Genomic DNA, 23,843 nt, shown 5'->3' on the forward strand with positions numbered 1-23,843 from the left:
ATCACCAAAACAATGTAGAACCAGTAACAGAACATCCTTTAAGTGAAGGCAAGCATTTCAAACTGAATATCAGGAACAATGATACATCAAGGTTATGTAATATTTTCAATTCTTCAAAGATGTGCTTACTCTTATATACTACACTGTTCCCACTGTTTGCATATGAAACTGTGCAATTAATTATTCACAAAGCTATAAATATATAATTGTAAATTTAACCAAATGTAAGCTTACTCAGTCTGCTAACACGAGGAATTCTGCAGATGCTGGAAATTCAAGCAACACACATCAAATTTGCTGGTGGAAGAGGTACAGTCGACGTTTCGGGCCAAGACCATCAAATTTGATGTGTGTTACTCAGTCTGTTAATGCTTTCTGCCTCAAAACTCTTCACTGCAAACAGTGCTTCTCTGAAGTGTTCACTTCAGACTTAATCAGTTCTGCATTCAAGTCTCATTCATACAATGTCAGCCTGGGGTCTTGTTTCATAATTGGTGCTTTATCAGCTACCTTATTTTCACACATATTGTATTATTTGTTCTGGTCCACTACCTTCTTAATTACACCTTCAATTCAGAAACAGTTCCCATAAGCTGTAACACAAGTGCCTAATAACTGTACTAATTATAATGGTACAAAAATATAAAGTACTTATTAAACTACTACATATGACCTCAGTGTTAAGAATGACTATTTTGCCTGCTGTCTCCTGCTCCGTTCTCCCACCACTCTTGCACGCTGACTTCCCTTTTCACCTGTCTCTCCCTTTACTTCATTCCCTTTCTGACCTTTACTGTGGATGCACCTGCTGCTTTTCTTCAAGTACCTATGATTCCTTATAGACATCCCACCTCTCCCGGAAGATCCAGGAGTCTCCCGCAAATTAATAGTGGCTCCCTGATGCCCGCAAATTACATACAATGTCCCAGAAATTGATTTTTTTTGAGAGCGAGCATGAGAGAGCGTGTGAGAGCGACGAGAGAGAGAGTGAGAGTGAGAAAACAAGCGCGAAAGAGTGAGAGCAAGAGAGAGAGAGAGAGAGAGAGAGAGCGAGAGAGCGAGTGCGAGTGAGAGAGACCACGAGAGAGAGAGCGGGAGAGAGAGTGAGAGCGAGAAAGAAAGCGCGAGAGAGAGAGTGAGAGCGAGAGCAAGAGCGAGAAAGCGAGCCTGAGTGACAGCAACCTCGAGCGAGAGAATGCAAGAGCGAGAAAGCAAGCGCGCGCGAGAGTGAGAGCGAGAAAGCAAGCGCGAGAGAGAGCAACCACGAGCAAGAGAATGCGCGCGAGAGAGTTCCAAAAAAAGTCAGAGTGGCAGAATGTTCCACAAAAAGAAAATATAAAACGTACGTCACCCCAGACTACACTAAAGTGTACCCCTGCCTAATAGGGGTCAAAATAATGACAGTGTTGCTCGCTGCACTGTTTGCAACAGTGACTTTTCTATTGCCCATGGTGGGTTAAAATGTAAAAGACATGTTGAGGTGAGCTTAACAGGTGTCATTCGTTCATTAGCATAGCTAACGTTATTTAAACTAGCTGGCTGGCTGCTCAGGAGCTACTCTATTGCAGACATCCCACCTCTCCCGGAAGTCTCCCGCAAATTGATGGTGCTACCTCCCTGAAATGAGTTTTTGCAGGGTGGGATGTCTGCTTTGGTTGCCATAGACTTTTAATTTCATTTGTTGCTTTTTTTCATGGACTTCCACTCACTGAGAATTATTAAGTGTCATTTTTATTACAGTTGACAGCTGTTTCCTACACTAGGCTCATTTAGGCAGCAAGATGTTTGCACACACTCCACACTAGCTACCTGCCCAGTACTCCGCTCACACGACTGGACACCGTGCATTCTGGAACCCCTTCCTGGCCAAGGCTATAACCATTCAAAAATACAATCCTGGAGCCCAAGTAACAAAATTCACCCTGAGGTGTATTTTGCAAAGGCAAGACCTTGGGGGATAAATATAAAAACACTTCCAGAAAGTGATAGCACCAGGTAGACGAAAGAGATGAAGATGTGAAATATGTTGGTCTTCATGCTGTGACATTGCATATAGGATTTGGGAATGTTACGCTATAGTTGTATAAATAATTTGTTGGGCTACACTTTGAATATTATGTGTAGTTCTGGTCACTGTACTGTAAGAAGGATGTGATTTAACTAGAGAGTGTGCATGGGCGATTCGCATGAATGTTGGCTGGAATGTAAGGCTTGAGTAATAAGGAGAGATTGCATATGTGGGACTATTTTCCATGGAGTGAAGGAGGATGAGGTGTGACCTTATGGAAGTTTATAGAATTATGAGGTGCATAAGTAGTCAAAAATCTAAGTGTAGATAGGTATCTCGATCAACACACACAAGTTGGGCTTATAGAAGGGCCTTTTTCTGTGATGGACCGCTATGAACCTCTGACTCTGTTGAAAGGGAATAAAAGCCTCTTTACTATGAAACTACAAGAACGTTGAGAAAGCATGTTAAAATTGTTTATGTAGTCAGTCAACTAGCACCATTAAATTAACTGTACAGAACAGCAACATTCTTGTGTTTTGTTTTAATATACTTTTAGATGATGAGTTACATGCTAGTTAGGTCATTCTTCAAAAGTTGTCAGCTTAATGTCTAATTATGTAGTATTCACCAGCTGAGGGGAGTAGATTATATATAATTATATTTTGTTATAATATTATGGTAAGAACAGCTTTGTTTCCAGTGTGTCAAGCCTATGATTTTTAGCATAAAGGCAATAAAACTGTGTCCTAAAACTGAACTCTATTAGTCACAGATCCACAGTGTCTCCACCAACGAAGTGGCTGATGCCAAAATCAATGTAACAGCAACAGAGAAACTGAACTGGAGAAATTTATGCGAAGATTGGTAGGGTTCAACAGAGAACTACCACCTTATCCAGTTTGACTGCAGTCCAGGTTATCAAGGGAAGGAAATGTAGAAGTGGCAAATATCACAACTTCACTTATCTCAATAGGAAAACTACGGCAAAGAAATGGACATTGCAAATCTTGCATCCTTTTCAATAGGGAGGAAGGGCTTTTAAAAAATATTCTATGTTCAGGTCATTCAAACTAAAAGAGATTTGTAATGTTACTCAGTATGGAAACAGACACTTTGGCCCAATTTGTTCATGCTGCCTAAGATGTCTACCTACATTTATCCCATGTCATGTCAACAAATACACTCAAAAACTTCTATAGTTGTACTGTGGAGAGCATTCTGACAGGCTGCATCACTGTCTGGGGGGGCTACTGCACAGGATCGAAAGAAGCTGCAGAAGAAATCTAGTCAGCTCCATCTTGGGCACTAGCCTACAAAGTACCCAGGACATTTTTATGGAGCGTTGCCTCAGAAAGGCAGTGTCCATTATTAAGGGCCTCCAGCACCCAGGGCATGCCCTTTTCTCACTGTTACCATCAGGTAGGAGGTACAGAAGCCTGAAGACACACACTCAGCGATTCAGGAACAGCTTCTTCCCTTCTGCCATCAGATTTCTAAATGGACATTGAAGCTTTGGACACTACCACACTTTTTTTTAATATACTTTATTTTGCATGTTTTTTAAAATCTATTCAATATACATAATTGATTTACTTGTTTATTTGTTATTATGTTTTATTTTATTTATTATTATTATTTTTTTCTGCTAGATCATGTATTGCTGCTGCTAAGTTAACAAATTTCACGTCGCGTGCCGGTGATAATAAACCTGATTCTGATTCTGATCTACCTGCATTAGGCCCATATCTCCAAAAGTGTGAGAAGACTTTAAGAAGCAGTCATCTGGAAAAAAAAATCCAAAACTAATTAAATATGAGTTGATAGGTGAAACCCAACTTGACCTTCCCAAAGGGCAAATTGTATTTGACTAAAAAACACTCTAGCTGAGAATTAACAGAGAAAATGTGTTATGTATTATATTTTTAATAGGATAATAATATAATATGTATTATATTTTTAACAGTACACATTTATGAAGCACCATATCCAACTTACAGTCCATGAGCAGTGACTGTTTGGAAACAAAACTGGCTGAGGGTAGAAAGCAGGCAGTCAAAGTGAACGACTGCTTCTCATGCTGGTGGGAAGTTCCTCAGGAGACAGTGTCATAATCGTTGTTTCTTTTTGATACACATTAGTAATCTTGTCTTGGATAGACCAGGCATAACTTCTCAATATCAACAAACAGTTGTGTGCACTGAACATAAGATCACAAGACATAGGAGCAGAATTAGGCCATTTGGCCCATCAGGTCTGCTCTGCCATTTCGTCATGGCCGATCCATTTTCTCTCTCAGCCCCAATCTCCTGCCTTCTCCCCTTATCCCTTCATGCCCTGATTAAACAAGAATCTAATAACCCCTGCCTTAAACATACCCAATGACTTAGCCTCCATAGCCGCCAGTGGCAATGAATCCTGCAGATTCACCATTCTTTGGCCAAAGAAGTCCCCCCTCATCTCTGTTCTAAAAGGACGCCCCTCTATTCTGAGACACTGTCTTCTGGTCTTAGAGTCCCCCACCTTAGGAAACAGGGACAATAGCTGCATCTCTTACTCAGCTACAACAACAGCAACCACCCAAACAATGCATTAAATCAACCAGCATCTTCTGTCACCAAAAAGATCACTTCTGCCACTCTCAGTCACCAATGAGGGTATGGAAAGCATAGGCAAGGATGATATAAAGTGGTCCTTTCTCCAACAAAAGCTCGCTCACTGATGTTCATTTTTGGCAGGACCATACACTTGCAGATGTCTTTGGAGCCCTGGTCCAAATATAGACAAAGGAGCTGGATTCTGGGGTGTGGTGAGAGTATCTGTGCTTAATATCACAGCAACACTTAAATGAAAGCAGCAAAGAGAACTGTAAAATTGAAGTCAAGGAGAATCGGAGTGAGTGGGGAGGGGGGTAGAGGAACCCTCACTGTTTAAAACCTTATCTCACACGGAGAAAGAGGACGGTGTTTACTGGAGGTCAAGTATTTCAACCCCTGAATTTTACTGCAGAAGTTTGGCTAGGTAATGTTCCAGGGCCGACCTTTTTAATTACTTCATTATCAACCTTCCGTCATACCAAAGTGGGAATATTTGCATAATCTTCAATTCTGCTCTCTACTCCAGAAATAATGAAGCGGTCCTAGAGTACACAACTGAGATGACATTCAGGCTTACTCCGGTGAATTGCAAAACTTCCATGCTGCCTATATTCCAGGCAGTGACACCAAGTCCTGGAACTCAATCCCTAGCTTCACTGTGGGAATGCATTCAACACATAGACCACAGCTGTTCAAGGTGGCTCACTGCCACCATCTGAAAGGCAGTTGGGAATGAGCAGCTAAATGTCAGCCTTTCCAGCAAAATCCACGTTCTGTAAAATAATAAATAATAAAAACGCAATGGATCAATGCAATCTTAACAAAGCAGTCTATATTCACATGTAAGTTCCAAACAACATTCTGGTTAGGGCACATGCCAGTGGTTACATTCACTCCACCAAGTGTCAGGCAGAACCCCCTCCATCAAGAGAGCTGAGTTTATCCTGCGTTTATGTTCAACAGTGGATGGCGGGGTGGAGATACATCTCCACCAAAGGAGGAGTAAGGCACTCGTTCCCTCAACTAGCCTGCTGCTCACCCTTGGAAAAAGTGTAGCACCTGCTTTGTCCCCCTGGATCAAGGTCTCATGAAGCCAGGGGAGCAGGTGGTGAATGTTTGTATGAGCAGTTGGTGCATACCACAAGTCCTGGTTGTGACGCCAGGCGGATAATCTCTGAAGAGTATTGGTAATGGCTGGGGTCACCCGCCTTCTAGTGACACTGCCCAGAAGGCGGCAATGGCAAACCAGTTCTGTAGAAACATTTGCCAACAGCAATCATGGCTATACGACACGGCACATAACGAATGAAAGATGTTCAAATGGGTTATTGACACCGTATCATCATTGCCAATATACACAGGTTTATGATTGAATAGAAACTCAGAAGAATTGCGAAAATATTCTAGCTTCAGTAGCAGCTTAGAGGCAGGATATCATCTGGTCAATGTCTCTCCAAACCTACTTACCTTTTTTTCCACCCATAAATTATATGAAGAATCTGGGAGAATACCCACGTACCTCTACGATTTTTCGTTGACTAATAATTAGTGAACATGTAGGCAAAAGAAGATCAGAGAAAGATCAGAAGAATGAAGATCTGTGCTCATTAAGCACATTAATGACCTTGGAAGCATTCGATATGTAATAGCCAAAAGATGAATGCTAGATTTTTAAGTGCAGAATGTGCCTTACAGCCTGCAGGAAAAGACTGGGAAGAAGAGGCAAAAAGACAAGTTGTATCAATGAAGAGACTGCTGCTGTTCATTTCCCTCCACAGCTGCTACCTGATGGGTAAAGACACGAAAAGCAGAAGCAGACTTTTCCCCTCAGGTTGGCTGAGACTAGAACCAGTGCTCATAGGTATAGGCTGAAAGGTGAAATATTTCAAGGGGAAACTGAGGGGAACTTCTTCACTCACAGGGAAGTGCAAGTATAGAACACGCTGCTAGCGGAAGTCAGGAATGCAAGTTCAGTTACAACATTTAAGAGAAGCTTGGATAGGTACATTGATGAGAGGGATATGGAAGGCTATGGTTCTGATGCAGCTAGGTGGGACTAAACAGAATAATAGGTTGGCACAAACTAGATGGGCCAAAGGGCTTACTTCTGTGCTGTAATGCTGTATGGCTCTTATCTGCTGAGTTCCTCCGGCATTTTGTGTGAGTTGAGTGCTGGAAGAACTCAGGCCATTTTGCTGAATCAAATATCTGCCTAAGGCTTCAGGTTCTGAGAACATTTCCTGTAAGTCTTGATTGGGTAGCTGTTAGATACAATGTTTCTCCTGAATGGGCATGGCTACAACCATGGGTTACTATCACAAAATATGGGACTGCCACTCAGGTTTAAGATTTGAAGAAATATCTTCATCCAGATGATGAACTGTTGGGATTCCCTAATTGAGAGGCTGTTCAGGCATAGCCCCTGAATATATTCAATACAAATTGACAGGTTTTCCAATAGTAAGAGAATCAAGGGATGCAAGATTAGTGTAGGAAAGTGAGGCTAAGTAAAAGATCAGCCATAACCTTACTGACTCATGCAGAAAGCACACAAGGATTTTCTGTCATATGTTCCCGCTACATGTATTTGTAAACAAAGTGCCCAGATGCCTGTATGTATTATTGCATCACGAAACATCAAACTGTGCTCTGGGACTGAAGTTGCTGCCACGTGCATATGTTTTTGTTTGTTATGATCCAGCCACGTTACTGCTAGTGTAAAGCCTTAAAATGGCTGGAATAATTTTGTCACACCTACTGAGACTGGAGATATGGTACCAATTGGTTTTATCATCAAGGTCTCATTCCAAAGGGGGACTGCTAATACTCAGCTATTTAGAGGTAGTTTGGATTTTGTCTAGAGAGTGACAAAATTCCACAAATATTTTATAGTTGAAACTTTGGATTCATCATAAGTAGCTTGCAATATGAAAATCATAATCATGTACCCTGATGGCCGCAGCTAGACAGGAGAGATAGGCATAAACATTGCCAGCATATGATCACTATATGATATACAGGAGTAATATCAGAATGTGGATGCACCGACTCTATTGGCAATTAGTGGGCAAGTATGCCTTTGATGGACAGCACACCCAATGCAACCCAACAACTTGCTAGCAAGATTAGGGGTCAACTTTATGCAGGCAGTTTGTAGAGTTGGTAGTGTCCACAATGATTTTTATCTGCCCACATCTTTGTCCTGGACACACACAAGTCCTTGACTAAAAAGTGACCTGATAAAATGTGACTATACTTCTAAATAAATTTACTTTAAACTTTGCACTAATTCATAGCCAATAGGATGGAGAATGGGAAAATGACACATTGGTACTATAATTATATGGAAAAATAAGTTAGAAAGCTAGTTTCTTGTGTTTCTTTGATGACTTGGAGTTATTCCACCACAGGAGATACATTTGCATGAAGGACACCAAGAAATATCTAGTTTCTAGATGTTCTATTTGAGTCAGGAATAGACAAGCAATAGGGAAGATACTTGGATGAAACGTATGCCCTCTCAACAGCCCACCAGTAAATCCTCTCTGACAGTGGGTGAACAAACTCTGGATGAACAGAGTACATATTTTGCAGGTCCATTGATAGGAAAAGTGATCATAAGCAAAATGAATAATACAGTTCCTATCTATATTTCTGTATCAAATGGCAACTTCAAAATTGAGAATAGTTTCTTGTGGTCTTTCTTGCTATTTATGACAGACTTTTACCAGGATCTAACTTGCTTAATCCCCAAGGTGGAAATGATTCAAGCACATGCGTACAATTCCATGCCACCCAGCTTCAAACAAGTTGACAGAAAGGGCAGCTCAGTCTATGACAGAATAAAAAGATGCAAGAGGAGAAATCAAAACAAAAGTAGGCTGAATGTATTTGGATTTGGTGAACCACTGCTGGCACTGGAGCTAGCACTCATTTTAAAGTCAGTGATCTGGTATTTGTACAAGACCAGAGACCTTGTGCAGCAGACTGGTTTCATTTGTGGTTTTTGTGAGCGATAGCTGCATGGCGAAGTATCATCAAAGCCACGTAAGAAATGGTATATTATAGCCATTAAATGAACCAGATGAAGATTTTGTCAGAACCAGAAGCTTTCTCACCTGCTATTAAAATTAGTGTACTGAAAGAAAACACACTTCAAAGAGATAAAACAGAGAACTCAGGAAATACTGTGGAGATCGGACATATGTGGAGAGATTAAAACAAGACCAGGTCACAAATGTGACCAACAGTCTTGTAGGAGATCAGCTGATAGCACACAGGAGCAGGACACTGTTGGATGTTGGGATGCTCATTACACAGTGAAGAAACCATCTTTATGTGACCTATGAATGAGAGGCATACTCAGGAGAACACTATACGCACACAGTGATCACAAGCCAATGGAGATCAATGAGCCGGCAGAGAACGCATGAGAGAATGTAGCACAGAATGTGAGGGTCAGTGTTGTATTGTAAAGCCAAGAGATAACCTCAAGGTAAGGAGTGAAGATCACAAGTGAAGAAGTTGAAAACACAAGTCTGCATCTGGAGAAAAAATAATTTTATCGCCTTACAATTGGTTGCAAAGGAAACAGGAGTGATCTAAAGACAGTATGTGAGAGACTTTACAAAGCAGTAGCAAAGACAAAGTAATCATCCATATCTGAGATGGAGTCATGAAAACCCCTCATCATGAACCTGGCCAGTTTGCAAGTGAGGGTCAATTTGGTAATAGAACATCAAGTGTAATGGTGAATGCTAAATCATCAGTTTGTGCATGAATTTAATAAAGTAGAACATAAATATGAACAAGTCTGCAGATGCTGGAAATCCAAAGCAACACACACAAAATGCTGGTCAGGCAGCATCTATGGAAATGAATAAACTGTTCATGTTTCAGGCTGAGATCTTTCTTCAGGACTGGAAAGGAAGAGGAAAGATTCCAGAGTAAAAAGGTGGAGGGGGGAGAAGAAGGTTAGCTAGGAAGTGATAGGTGAAGCCAGGGGGGTGGGAAAGGTTGAAGAAGGAGGAATCTGATAAGCCACGTGGAACAAGATGGCTGCAAAGACAAGCCCTCAGGAAGGGTATGTGGCTGTGGTAGCAGGTCTGGTTGAGTACTTGGTTGTAGAGTCAGAGGCAGCAGAGATCACAGAGGGAAGCAGTGAGAAAGGATTTCACTGCCCTTTACCTTTCACCTAGCTTCACCTATCAACTTCAGCTCGTCTCCTTCCCTTCCCCCCATGTTTTTATCCTGGCATCTTCCCCCTTCCTTTCCAGTGCCGAAGAAGGGTCTCAAACTGAAACATCAACTGTTTATTAATTTCCATAGATTCTGCCTGACCTGCCGAGTTGCTCTAGCATTTTGTATGTGTGTTGCTTTAGTTTGGAAATAGAGCTCTGTTGTGATTACTTGCCTGAAAGTGTGTCAGTAACTGACAGGCAGCAGAGGTTAGCCAAGGACACAAGCAATGCCAAGGAAAATGAGCTGAAGGTATTCAAAATGCCAGAAACAGTCCAATCTTTCAATTACCAATGCAGAAGACTGAAGCAACTACCAAACAGAATGAAGCAATGCAGCGTCTGAAGTCAATGGCTGGGATGGGAGGGGAAGAGTCAGAGTGCAAGATGAACCCAACTCCTAAGCTGGATGAACTGGGCACCTAAGAGAATGTGATCAGAAGTTAAAGGGCATCGCTCTCGAGCTATGTAGGAGCAACTTGGTAGCTCACATCTGGGAGTGAACAGCTGCCACCCCGGAATGTGAGAAAAAGATAAAGAAAGATAAGCTTTATTTGTCATGAATACATCAAAACATACAGTGAAGTACATCACTTGTGTCAAATGAGATCAGTGAGGATTGTGCTGGGGGAAGTCCACAAGTGTCACCGTGATTTTGACGCCAAAATAGCATGCCTATACTTACTGACCCTAACTCGTGTGTCTCTGGAATGCGGGAGGAAACTGGAAATCCTGGAGAATAATCCATGTGGTCATGGAAGAACGTATAAAAAATCCTTATGACCAGCGGCAGGAACTGAACTTTGATTGTTGATTGCTATGCAATTGGCCCGAAATGGACGGGAACTATGCCACAAAGTGTAGATCTCTACAATGGAATAGATAAAGGAAGCCCTTTGCCCTCAATCAATCCCTGACTGATCTCGACCAATAGTTATATCTGACCTGTTTCAGTCCGATGGAAACATTCTTTCGTTTACAGATGATCATTTTTCAAATTCTTAGGAGACTTAGAAAACAGCCACTGCCAAGCTCAAAGGAATCATTGCCTGATATGGGACATATCAGGTGAAGGGATATGGGGAGAAGGCAGGAAAAGGGTACTGATTGTGGATGAGCAGCTGTGATCACAGTGAATGGTGCTGCTGGCTCGAAGGGCTGAATGGCCTACTCCTGCACCTATTATCTATTGTCTATTGACATCGTCAAAGTGCTGATCATTGAGAATGAGCCACAGTCTTCCAAGATGGCCAGATTATGATGATCAGACCCCTACTGGAGCATCTTCATTTCTCTCAATATCCCAGCCAATGGACCTTGAGCAATTCTATGTAGACAAGATAAAACTCTTCTTCCATCAACAAAAGTATAACAGCAGAAAGTCAGAGTCGAGTTTTTGTCAGGTGCACAAGTGCAATGATGCTTACTTGCAACAGCATCACAGGCACATAGCATCATCTAAACAGTGCTCACCAGGAAAACACAAATTAAATATAAATTTTGTGCAAATTTTACAAGAAAGAACACAAATAGAATAAAAATAAGTCAGTTCTAGTGTTGTGGTTCATACTGTTGCTAAGTTGTAGCGATCAAGGTTATGTTGGTTGGTTCAAGAATGGTTGAAGAGAAGTAGTTATTCTTGAACCTGGTGGTATGGGAGTTAAGGCTTCTGTACCTCCTTGCCTTATGGTAGCAGTGTGAAAACGCATGACCCAAGTGGTAGGGATGTTAGATGATGGATGTTCTCTTCTTAAGGCTGCATCTCATGTATATACTGTTGATGGTAGGCAAGGAAGTGCCTGTGATGTATTGTGAAAAAAATGGCATCCAAAACAGAAATGCTAGCGACCTATCACCACCAACAGCAAAGATAAAGTCCAGGGCAGCCCTACAGCTGATATAACAGAAAGCTTAAGACACATCACAGCCCAGATTCCAAACTGCCTTGAGCCAGGAGGGTGTCTCTCAGAGAATAAGGGATACCTCAGAAAGAATAACACACACTGCTAACTTGCCTTTACGGCATAGTTCGATCACAGTCCCTGGACAACTGCACATAAATAGAATCAAATAAAGAACAATCTGCCAAGCAGAAGCAGAATCAGAATCAGGTTTAATATCACTGGAATATGTCGAGAAATTTGTTAACTTTGAGGCAGCAGTACAATGCAATACATGATAAATATAGAAAAATAATTTTTAAAATTACAGTAAGTATATGTATAAATCAAAAATAGTGCAAAAACAGAAATAATAAAAAGGTAGTGTTCATGAGTTCAATGTCCATTTAGAAATCAGATGGCTGTTCTTGAGTCGCTGAATGCCTTCAGGCTTCTGTAACCTCCTTCCTGATGGTAACAATGAGAAGAGGATGTGTCCTGGGTGATAGGAGTCCTCAATAATGGATGCTGCCTTTTTGAGGCATCGCTCCTTGAAGGTGTCTTGGATACTATGGAGGCTAGAACCCAAGATGGAGCTGATTAATTTTACAGCTTTCTGTAGCTTCTTTCGATCCTGTGCAGTAGCTGCCTCCACCCACCCGGACCCCCCTTCCCCTAGCAGACAGTGATGGAGCCTGTCTGAATGCTCTCCATGATACATCTGTAGAAGTTTTTCAGTGTCTTGGGTAACTAACCAAATCTCCTTAAACTGTTAATGAAATATAGCTGCTGTCTTGCCTTCTTTATAGCTGTGTCAATACGTTGGAACCAGGTTTGATCCTCAGAGATGTTGATACCCAGGAATTTGAAATTGTCAACATGCATCAAAGGCTTTGTGCCAATGTAAAGATTTGGAGATGGGTTAGCTTGCTGGCCTTTTCCCCCATTTTGTCATTCATTATTATAAATGTATATAATATATCAGACAAATTTCCATTAGACCTTTAAGAATTGTAGCTAATTGTTTCCATTGTTGCTGCAATGTGAAGTTCTAAAAAAGAAAATTACTGAATGTGGATGAAAAGTAATGATACTTGTAACTGTAGACCCTGTACTCTACATTGTGTGCATTAAGGCCCTTTCCCAATAGTTCAAATTGTTGCTAGTGTTCAGTATCATAGAGAGTCAAAGAGGGAGATAACAAGGCACACAAAGCCTTTCACTCTATGACTTGTCCTCAACCGTTCATGCCAGAACTATGCAATCATCACCACTTGATCCTAAAGTTTCTTTGCTCAGCCGATATGTTAGATCCAATCAGACCCGTGGCCACCAGTCACCCTGGTTCTCTGAAACCCAACTTCTGAACAAAGCACCAGCCATCAACCTGCACAACGTTTATTTGGGCTTTGGGTGCAACTGAATTTTGCAAGCAAGAAAGCAGTAACAAAAACATGGCCTCTGTATCTCAAAGGGTCAAAGGAGCCAGAATTTGCAATCCTGACCCATAAAAGATCCAGCTCAGTCTCAACCGCCATGTTCCCTCTCTTCTTTGACTTACAGCCTCTTCAGTTTACACAAAGAACGGCTCATTGGATGAACATTTGCCAAACAGAAAGAATGTAGACTTCCATTAATAATAGCCTCACAGCTGTGAGATTCGTAACGAATGGAATATATTTGAAGTCTAACCAATGTAACAATATGGAAAATACAGCAGCCAATCTATGCACAGTAAATTCCAAAAAAGAACAATAATTGCTTCTTAGTTTGAAGCAACACACACAAAAAATGCTGGTGAACGCAGCAGGCCGGGCAGCATCTATAGGAAGAGGTACAGTCGATGTCTAGGCCCAAAATGTCGACTGTACCTCTTCCTATAGATGCTGCCAGGCCTGCTGCGTTCATCAGCATTTTTTGTGTGTGTTCCTTGAAATTCCAGCATCTGCAGATTTCCTCACGTTTGCGTTCTTAGTTTTAATAGTATTTTTTATTGTTAAAGTGCACTTATGCATTCACATTGGTATCGCTAAAATAGCTGCCTGTGCCTATAAGAGAAAATGGTGAAGTCATTATGCACATGTGGAGTAGTAAGAAGGATTACAATGTTCTAGAAAAACAAACATTAAGTACTGGGAGCTGTTTTTTTCCCCTATAAGTTCTGGTCGTAGGGTGAGGAAATGTGAACGATATTTGAAATTTCCATACAAATTCATTTATACTTTTTTGTAAACTGAGAATATTAGTAATTTGACATGCTTTACATGTGGATGCTTTAGATTTTCGCAAGTATTGACGCTGGATGGCATGGTGGTGCGAAGTTGTTTATTGGCCTAGTAGGTTTTCAAGTAATTTAACTCCAAGGCAATATATTGTAAAGGTTTATTTTTGTCTTACTTTATTGCTTTGTTACATTCACATTTGGTCATGGAGTAATGTGAATGTGTTAATCTCTATTCATGCAGTGTGAACGATGAGAATTTGTTTCAGGGTCTAACCTATATGTGTTTGGAAATTAAGCACATGTGTGCCAAAGTGAGTATACCTCTTAGTTAAGATGAGGAGTATTTATTCATATCTTTGATGTTGTGTATAAGGTACAGGATTCGGGGGATTCTAATGTTTGTATTTCTATTTAGAATTGCCACTACCGTAGTGGTTTTGTATATTTTGTTTTATTTATTTTCATACTGCATATGTAACTAGTTGATACACAAGTCTGTGCAGTGCAGTTAAACTGAGATTGTAACAGCAGGAACTGTTTTTTCTCAAAGTCATTTTGTTCTTTTTATTTTGACACTTCTTTCTGCATTAAAACATTTAAAGCAGAGAAAGGAATTGAAGATCCGAAAAAGTATTTGTTGTCCTGAGTGTGTATTTTTCCCAGGCTACAAAATATTTTCTGGGGCACCAGTATTAACTCCACTACTTCACAATAATACAACAAGATCTTTAGCTTAAATTAAAGAGGCCAAATTGATGGTCCTTTATCATCTTACCCAGAAAAAAACACAGAACACTCAACTGTCCAGCACACCTTCAAAACTACAGCTAGATTTTTCTGGTACAGTCTCTCGCGTGGGATTAAACTGCCTGCCTCTTCTAGAGTAGTCAATGTACGGCAGCACTGCAAGTCCAGGATGCAGCATTATGATGCCTTCATGATTTGTTACTGTTTTCATGGATACAGAGTCATAGAATAGAAACAGTCCTTTTGCCCAACTGAACCATGCCAAGTTATTTACTTGAGATGAGCTACCATTCCCATTCGCCTGCATTTGGCCCACATCCCTTGAGAGCATTTTTTAAAATTATCCATTAACCTTTCCAAATGCCCCAGTAACTTCTTCCCTGGCTTCCCACAATATTTTAGGGTACGCTTCATCGGGCCTGGGAATTTGCACTGTAATAGTCTTGTAAACACTTACCAGAGATAATGTAAGCCTGCTGCCGGCCCTTTTCCGGTACTTATCGGTGTTCCCCATTTGCAATTCTTCCCAACGGATCCGCCACAGCATACTGGCCAATTCTTTCTCCAGCTTTAGTTTCCTGTTAAAGTATCATTAAGCTGAGTAATGAATTACTCCTACAGTAGCTATGCAACATCAAATCTACAATTAATTCTCTAAAGTAATAAATTAGCAACACAGGTACATCCTCTTTAGAAGAACAGTACCTAGTGTTCTGTCTGGGTAGTCTACAACCCAAAGGCATGAATGTGATTTTTCCTATTTCAGGTAACCCACAGCCCCCACCCTTGTGTTTCTTTCTCTCTCCTTCTGATCCACAGATTTTCTCACCCACCTTTTACCAAACCCTATTAAGTTTTGTAACTCCAGAAACTAATCGGGATCACATGTCTACTTAGCTTTACTTTCCTTTTCTCCAGTGTATCGCTTACATATGACGAGGTCGCATAATGACGTATGCCATTCATGTTATTCTTACTTATAACCCACATTGAATCATGTAAACAAGCAAAGAATGCTTACTCAAATATTACTGAAATATTAAATATATTACAAACCCGAGCACCATGTTACCCGGTTTCACTTTTCACCCCAACTGGTTCCATCTGATTAATACCCACACACTTTACCTACTGGGTCTCCCATCCTCTCCTCCAGTGATTCCATCTGCCCATCATCCCTCTCTTATATGCTTCCATGTATTACCTACCTTAACAGATTCCAGCAGCCTCAGACATCACTACATCACCAGTTGGTTCTTGTTCTCTCCTTCTCTACCCCCCACCTGACTCTATCTACCCATCACTGGTTCCACCTAGCAGCCTCTGCCTCCTTTGCCCTCTCACCTCTTTATACTGACTAACTCTCCTCCACACTCTCAGTCCTGAACATGCCTCAACATGAAGCTCATTTTGCTCCTGTTTCGACAGCTGCTGCATGACCCATTGAATTCCTCAGGCAATGTGTTTCTTGTTTCAGATTCTAACAGCATGTTAAACATACTTTTGTTTAATGTGATTTTAGTTCTTAATCTCAATGACTTTAAATAAAGAATAGAAAGCATTATTATTTAAAAAAAAACAAAATCAGAAGTTGTCAAATTTCTTTTTATAAAAGTACAGAACCCCGACACTTTACCTACCGGTAAGCAAGGAAACTGGAGATCACAAAAATTGCCAGAATGAAACCAGTTCCCAGTGTGACAATTCCGAACATTGATAAACCAGCTAAAGGAAGCAACAACAGTAAAGCATTTTAAAGCAGTGCCTGGTTTCTCAACTCAATATGAAACTCATATTTTGCCTAAAGACACCTTGAAAAACAAAAAGCTTCTCATTCCTATTTAAAAAGATAAAGCAACATAACATTTATGGGAATAGCTTTGCTTCAGTTATAATGATATACCGAAGATACATAGATAATGAAACATTTACCACATATAAATCCAGTGCAGGCTTTAAAATTTCGCTTGGTACCTATATTTTTGCTGTAAATTGTAAAGAGTTTGTCCAGTTTTTACTGGGATGAAGGTATTTTGCAGTGAGTACTTTGGTCAAAAATATTGAGTACAGAGGTAATTACTAATGTCCAGTCTTGATTCGGCCAATTACAGATTCTCTCCATCATCACAACGATACAAGACTTTGGCATGATGAAAAAAATACATCACGAAGTTGGCACGTGTGTCAAAACATCCTGTTCATCTTCGTGGTCACAATGTAAGAGGCCCCCATAGTATGGCACGGCTACAATGAGACCCAAAGCAAGTTGAGGAACAGCAACTCATCTTTCATTTGGACATTCTGTAGCATCTTAGATTCAATATTAAATTTTACAACTTTGGGTAACTTGATTTCGCTGCATCAATCATTCATCTGCGATATTAACTTAGTTCATTTGTTTTTGTTCTCCCTCCTCTGGGAGTGGAAAACTTCCCAACCTGACCTGCCATGCATGCCTTTCTGCTCTGAATTTTGCAACTACTGCAATCTATCACCTATGTTCTTTCCTCGCCCTTTAACTGTTCACAATCACCCATTGACCAGATAACACTGATTACCATGGTAACAATCATCCCCTCCCCACCCTCTCATCAAAATTTCTTTTCTTTCCTTCCCTTTACAATTCTATAACCTGAAACATTAATTCTGCTTCTTTTCCCACATATGTGACCTGATGTGCTGAATATTTTAGCACTTTATTTTATGTTAGGTCTCCAACACCTGCAGTTTGTTTTTTTTTTAAACTTCAAGCCTTTGATAAAGTCCTAAACAGATGGCCAGTTAATGAAGCTGAGATGCACTGTGCTTAATGATCAGAAACAGCATGGAAACTGGATTCAAGGCCTGAGTGTAGATAAAGTAGATTTTCCAGGTTTAAAGATAGTGGAAAATGATCATTCCTAGGTCAGTGCTGGGTCTTATATACACAATTATGCATTAAACACGGGCATGCAAGGTAATATTTCCATACAGTATATGCAGAGAAAGTGTTGTAAGCAGTGAGGAAAATAGCCATAGATTGCAAGTCAGTAAGTAGCAGTCTGATTGAATGGACAGACAAGATGCAGCTTAAATTTAATACAAAGTAATGAAAAGCCATACACTTTGGTGGAAGAGTAAGGAGAGCCATTTTTGACTGAATGATGCAGTACTGAAGGGTGGTCATGTGCACATATCCTAGCATTTGAAAGACATGCAAGGTTACGTTGAACTGCATGATATATTGGCTAGGTTATAACTGGAGTATTCCATCCACTTCCACTCACCATGCTTTAGCAATGATGTGAAGATCCCCAAGAGTGCTCAGATAAGATCTATGAGAGTGTTCCAGGGATGAGAGATTTCAGTTATAGGAGAAGCTGGAGCTGTTCACCTTAGAACAAAGAAGGTAGAGAGGAGATTTGATAGTGGAGTACAAGATTGTAAATGGGGTTAATAGAGAAAAGCTGGGGCAGTGGTTGATGCTTCAATGATTGGCGGGGGGGGGTCTCATAAAATGTTACAATGGGGATACATGGCAAAACTATTTAGTGTGATGAGAAACTGGAATTCATTGACTGAAATGGTGGCAGAAACAGGATAAATCAAGGATTTAGACAGACATTTATCAGAGAATAAGGTTGGGAGACTGAGAAAGAGCAGAGAGATTGGATGGTAGAGATGTTTCTACCAGGAATTGTCATAGACTCCATAGGTTAGGTGTGCTTCTCCTATACTGCATCAATTCTATGATTCTATATTATTCTGTCTGATTGATGATTAGGCCACTATTTACAGTCACTACTTTATCTCAGGACTTGCACCACCAGGTTCAAGAACAGTTACTACCCCTCAACCACCAAGTTCTTGAACAAAAGGGGATAACTACTCTCCACTATTGAGATGTTTCCACAACCAGTGATCTCACTTAAGGATATTTTATTTTGTTATTTCATGTTCTCGTTATTTGTTTCTATTTATTTATATTTGCATTTGCACAGTTTGTTGACTTCTATGCTCTACTTTAACTTTCATTGATCCTGTTAAAGTTACTCTTCTATAAATTTGTTGAGTATGCCGGCAGAAAAAAGAATCTCAGGGGCGTATGTGGTGACATATGTGTACTCTGAGAATAAAATTTACTTGGAACTTTGAAAAGGGACAGAAAAAGAGCAGAGATGGGATATTAGATCATAAATTTCACTGCTTTGAATGGTGGATCAGGCTTGAGGGACTAGATTCAACACCATTTTCTGTTTCTTAAGTACAGGGCTCTGGGGAATAATCCATTGCAAAAATTGTTCTCGGAAGAAAACAGTTGTTCAAATCAATTAGATAAGAAATACTTCAATTATTATTCTCCAGCACTGGGTACCAGACTGCTTTTTTATCATATATTACTCTACAGTTTTGTACCATAGAATCATAAGTGGTGATTCTAAAGAGACTGAAGGGCCTCAAAACTTCACACAGCAAGAAACAATACCTTGTTCACAGATTGTTTCATCAGCTTCAAACACACATGTTGGGTTGTCTTCTGGAATGTAGCCCAATGGCCAGTGAATCTTTACATTGGGAATCCAGTAAATCTGTTTTTTTGTTCCGAGATAGTGAGCAACAATCTGTACAAAGCAATGAAATTCTGTTAAATTCGCACCGTTTGGCCTTCACTATTCTGTATAATCAAATATTTAACAATCATAGTCGTGCATATTCTGAAATCACAATAAAAGTGAATGTGAACTTGCATACACATACCCTCTCCAACTGCTCCAGAAATGATTGAAAATGTACTGGTGATCCCAAGATTAAAAAAAGAGTACTCAACGTTATAAATGATTACTTTCAGTGTAGAACTCAGCCTAATGGAAGTGCATATTGTCCAAATGAGGAGATTGGTAGTTGCCGAAACTTTTAACTAGAAACTTTTAAACCATTAAAGGCCTTGTTGATATTTACGCCAAACTTATGTAAGCAAATGATGCTTACCTTTGCAAATCAATATATTTCCCTGGGTTTATCACACAAGGTGGAGACTGATATTACTGAGATGTCTTATTCCAGTACTAAGGGCTCTTCTATATACTCTGTGCATTGGCACTCAGTCTACCAGTTAATTTGTTCCACAATTCTCAGCAGATTTCTTTGGGGTCCAATACATTACTTCAAATCAAGTCTCCCTCCCTACCCAGATTCCTTTGATAGCCCTCAAAATACAAATCTGTTTTCAAGCAGATTCTGATAGCACATTGACAAAAATAAGTTGGCCGCTTGTGGCCCAGTAATATCACTATAGTTCTTTGCTTTGCATTGAATAGGCAGTTGCCAGTTTGAAATGTTTCCCCCTGCCAGTGACTACAAGGACTGCAGTGGGTCAAGTCAGCAGCAGCTCTCAGCCTTCCCTGCAGGAATAAGATATGAGCAATAAATTTGAGTCACGCCAGCGATACTGACATTCTACCTGTGAATAATAACAATTACTCATGCTCATAATTTAAATTGAAGTGATCCCAATAATTACCACAAAATTAGTATTTGGAAGATAAAGACCTATATGGATTATGTACTGAGGGTTTAAACTAGTCTAGTAGGGGGTTGGTAGCTAAAGTCATAGTGTGTCAGATGAGAAAGTTGAGGGAAATATTCAATTTAAAGCAAGTCCATTGGGCAGTACAGGCAGGAATACAACAGAGTATAAAGCAGGTCTGATGAGCTAAACTGCATTTACTTTGATGCAAGGCTAACAGACAAGCACAGAACATAGTTGACAACGTGTGATTATGATATCACAGCTATTATGGAAAGCTAGTGAAGAGACAGGCAGGACTTGTGGTTCCAGGTTATACATGTCAAGTCTGCTAGAGGTAGAAGTAAAGGGGGGTGTGTGTGTGTGTGTGTGTGTGTGTGTGTGTGTTCAATTTTGATTTGATTGAATATTATGGACTGAGAGATGACATTCCTGAGAAAATGTCCAGTAAGGTTGCAGAGTAACACTAACAAATAGGAAGGGAATGATTACTTTGATTGGAATATACGATTGCTACCCTGTATAGATCAGGGTCACCTGATCTGAATGCCCCAGTCTTGGACCTTCAGTAGGTAGTGGATCTCTTGGTTCATCCTTTGTGTCTGGTTTGAAAACACCCAGACTGAAAGATATTTGGGCAGGTTCATAGATAGGGGGGATTTAGTGAGATATGAGCTAAATGCAGGTAAATGAGACTAGCTCAGGAAGACCACTTGGTCAACAGGATGAGTTTGGCTGAAGAGCCTATTCCTGTGCAGTATAAATCTATATAAATTCTGATTAGTCCAAATGCTTCAAATATGAACACTCTACAAATGGTCCACATTAATAAGTTTTGCCACCATATTTTAAATACATATAAAATTGATTTTCTAATCTACTTTTTTCCATTGGGAGGAAGGCCCAGAAAAAGAAGTGACACTCACAAAATGTTGGGGGAACTTAGTAGGTCAGGCAGCGTCAATGGAGTGGAATAAACGCTGTACCATTGAGAGCATACTCACCAACTGCATCTCAGTGTGGTATGGCAATTGTCCTGTATTGGACCGCAAAGCACTCCAGCGTGTGGTGAAAACTGCCCAGCGGATTATCCGCACCCAATTGCCCACCATTGAGAACATTTACCATAAACGCTGCCTGGGCAGGGCGAAAAGCATTATCAAGGACACATCTAACCCTAACCATGGATGTTTTACTCTTCTCCCATCCAGTAGGCATTGCAGGAGCCTCCGCTCCCACACCAGTAGGCACAGGAAGAGCTTCTTACCTGAGGCTGTGACACTGCTGAACCTCTCAACACAGCGCTAAGCAGTATTGCATCCGTATTGTACTGTCTCAGTACTTCTATATTTGTGTGCTGTAGCACTTTTTTTATTCACAGTTATTTTGTAAATAACACTATTCTTTGCATTTCTGGTCAGATGCTAAATGCATTTCATTGGCTTTGTATCTGTACTCAGCACAATGACAATAAAGTTGAATCTAATCTTATCTAAAGAGTCAAAGATTTGCGTCTCAAACCAAAACATCGACTATTTATTTCTCTCCATAGATGATGACTGCCTTGCTGAGTTCTTCCAGTGCTACTGTGAAAGTCCAGCATCACTGTTGCGCTACAGAAGTGACACTTCAGTGTTTCCAACCTGAGCTCTCACTGAACAAGATAATCATTGGATTCCCTCTCAATGAAGTTCTAATTTACTATTTTGCTCATCATTTGGAAGATTGTATACTTGCACCAATCTATCACCAATACAAATATAACAAAATATGCAAAATACAAAAAATATGAAAGAAGGACTAACTTTATATTCCCCAGTTTTAGTGTTGACCATATTCCAGAGACTGAAGTCGATGAGTCTATCACCATATTTGTCAATGGTCACCAGTCCAGTAGCACCTAGAATTAAAAAATAAGCAAAACATCGCAAATAAATTATAACTTCAAAAGAGCCTGAAATAACTTAATGTTGAGAGTGCCATTTAATGCATTTTTGATTCAATGATATTCATTTAAATTTTAATTTTAGTGGATTGGCAATGATTACCAGAGTTTTCTTGCGAGTATTGAGCTTTGATTTGATAGCTAGTATGTATACAATTCCTATATTGTGATATGTATTCTCACAAGCCGGAGGATATTTTAACTCTGGCTACTCACTAGAAATCAACTAGGTAAAATTGCTCATGGAACTTACTTGCCAACATCTTTCACTTTTCTCAAAAGTTTGTACCTCAATAACTGGCAGTATTCTTCCATTAAGTGCACAAATCATTGGACACCTATCAATTCTCCACTGGGCAACCCTGGTCTCAGTCTTTCAACACTTCCTTAGGTCCCATCCAATTCTCCTATATCCTCTTTGCAGATCAAAATTAATCTGCTTTCTCTATCAGTTCTAAAAATGTCTGAAATATTAACCCTGTTTCTCTTTTTACAGCTTCTTCCAGACCTGATGAGTTTGTTCAGCATTTTCTATCAGTGTTTCAAATATTCTGGAATTTTATTTTATTTTCATCAGACTTGCATTGTAACTTTAGACATCTACTTGCAGGCAGGAGCAGTCAGAACATTTCAAACTCAATATTGGATGCAAGGAGTTAAAACCCTAAAGCAATAAATTAATAAACTTATTAAACTTTATGATGCAGGGTCAGGAATGGCATAGGGAATTTTAAGCCTTCTATTTCCAACCCTCCTGGTTTGGCAGATGTATTGGACCAATTTGCCAAAGCTTCTTCAACCACAACTCCCAAACCTGTATTCTAATTCATCCACGAGTATAAATTACATATCTTAAGTCATAGATCTCTTTATTTGGAAATATATATTTTCCCTTGTTGTCACTGGATCAATATTCATGCTTTCACCTCATTCCACACAAAAAAACCTTAAAATTATCTTGCCATTGATCCCTAATCCTGCTAATCCTAATTCAAGATAAATATTAAAAAATCAGATTTAGAAAAAAGTATCTACCTAAGAGGGCTATTAGATATGCACAATACCACCTCCTAAACCTCCTAATACCTCCTAAACTCTAAAAATCAAACTCTATATTGAACAAGAGCATTCTAATGTGGGTGTATATTCAATCAGTTGCAAAGGGTCCCACCAACTTTAATTTTGGATCTGGGAAGGGCAGCCAACTCCACTTCACATCTCATTAGCTCCACTTGTGATAGCAGACTTAACTGGAACAAAGCACAATTACTAAAAAACAGATCTGTACAGAATCCAAAATCATCTCAGTGAGCAGAGCCTTAGGTGATGCAAGAATAGACAATAGAACTGAATACATTGCTCTAAAGAAAGCGGACATAAGCTCAATAAATAGCTCTCTCTCCTCCCCTCAAATTTTCTATGATGCTGCACCAAAAGAGTTCTGGGACTCTGGTAACCAAATAATAGTATCTTATGAATCACCAACAACAAAAGAATACTATATCAGAAATAAGACCATAAGATGCAGGAGCAAAATTAGGTCATTTGGCCCATCGAGTCTGCTCCAAGTTTCATCATGACAGATCCAATTTTCCTCTCATCCCCAATCTCCTGCCTTCTCCTTGTATCCCTTCATGTCCTGACCGATCAAGAATCTATCAACCTCTGCCCTAAATATGCATAAGGACTTGGCAAAGAA

At 40.0% G+C, this 23,843-nt stretch overlaps 1 protein-coding gene across 1 annotated transcript in view; it reads right to left on the reverse strand.

Moving 5' to 3' along the window:
- The window catches only part of npr2 (natriuretic peptide receptor 2), a 160,866-nt gene that overhangs the window by 87,159 nt on the left and 49,864 nt on the right, over nt 1-23,843 (reverse strand). The window contains exons 6-9 of the mRNA XM_072252432.1: nt 22,005-22,099; nt 19,159-19,294; nt 16,334-16,418; nt 15,151-15,271 (exon numbers count right to left, since the gene is read on the reverse strand). Of these exons, the coding sequence (XP_072108533.1) occupies nt 15,151-15,271; nt 16,334-16,418; nt 19,159-19,294; nt 22,005-22,099 (437 nt within the window). The remainder of the gene's footprint in view (nt 1-15,150; nt 15,272-16,333; nt 16,419-19,158; nt 19,295-22,004; nt 22,100-23,843) is intronic.

Source organism: Mobula birostris, chromosome 3, assembly GCF_030028105.1.
Source record: "Mobula birostris isolate sMobBir1 chromosome 3, sMobBir1.hap1, whole genome shotgun sequence".
Taxonomy (NCBI): domain Eukaryota; kingdom Metazoa; phylum Chordata; class Chondrichthyes; order Myliobatiformes; family Myliobatidae; genus Mobula; species Mobula birostris.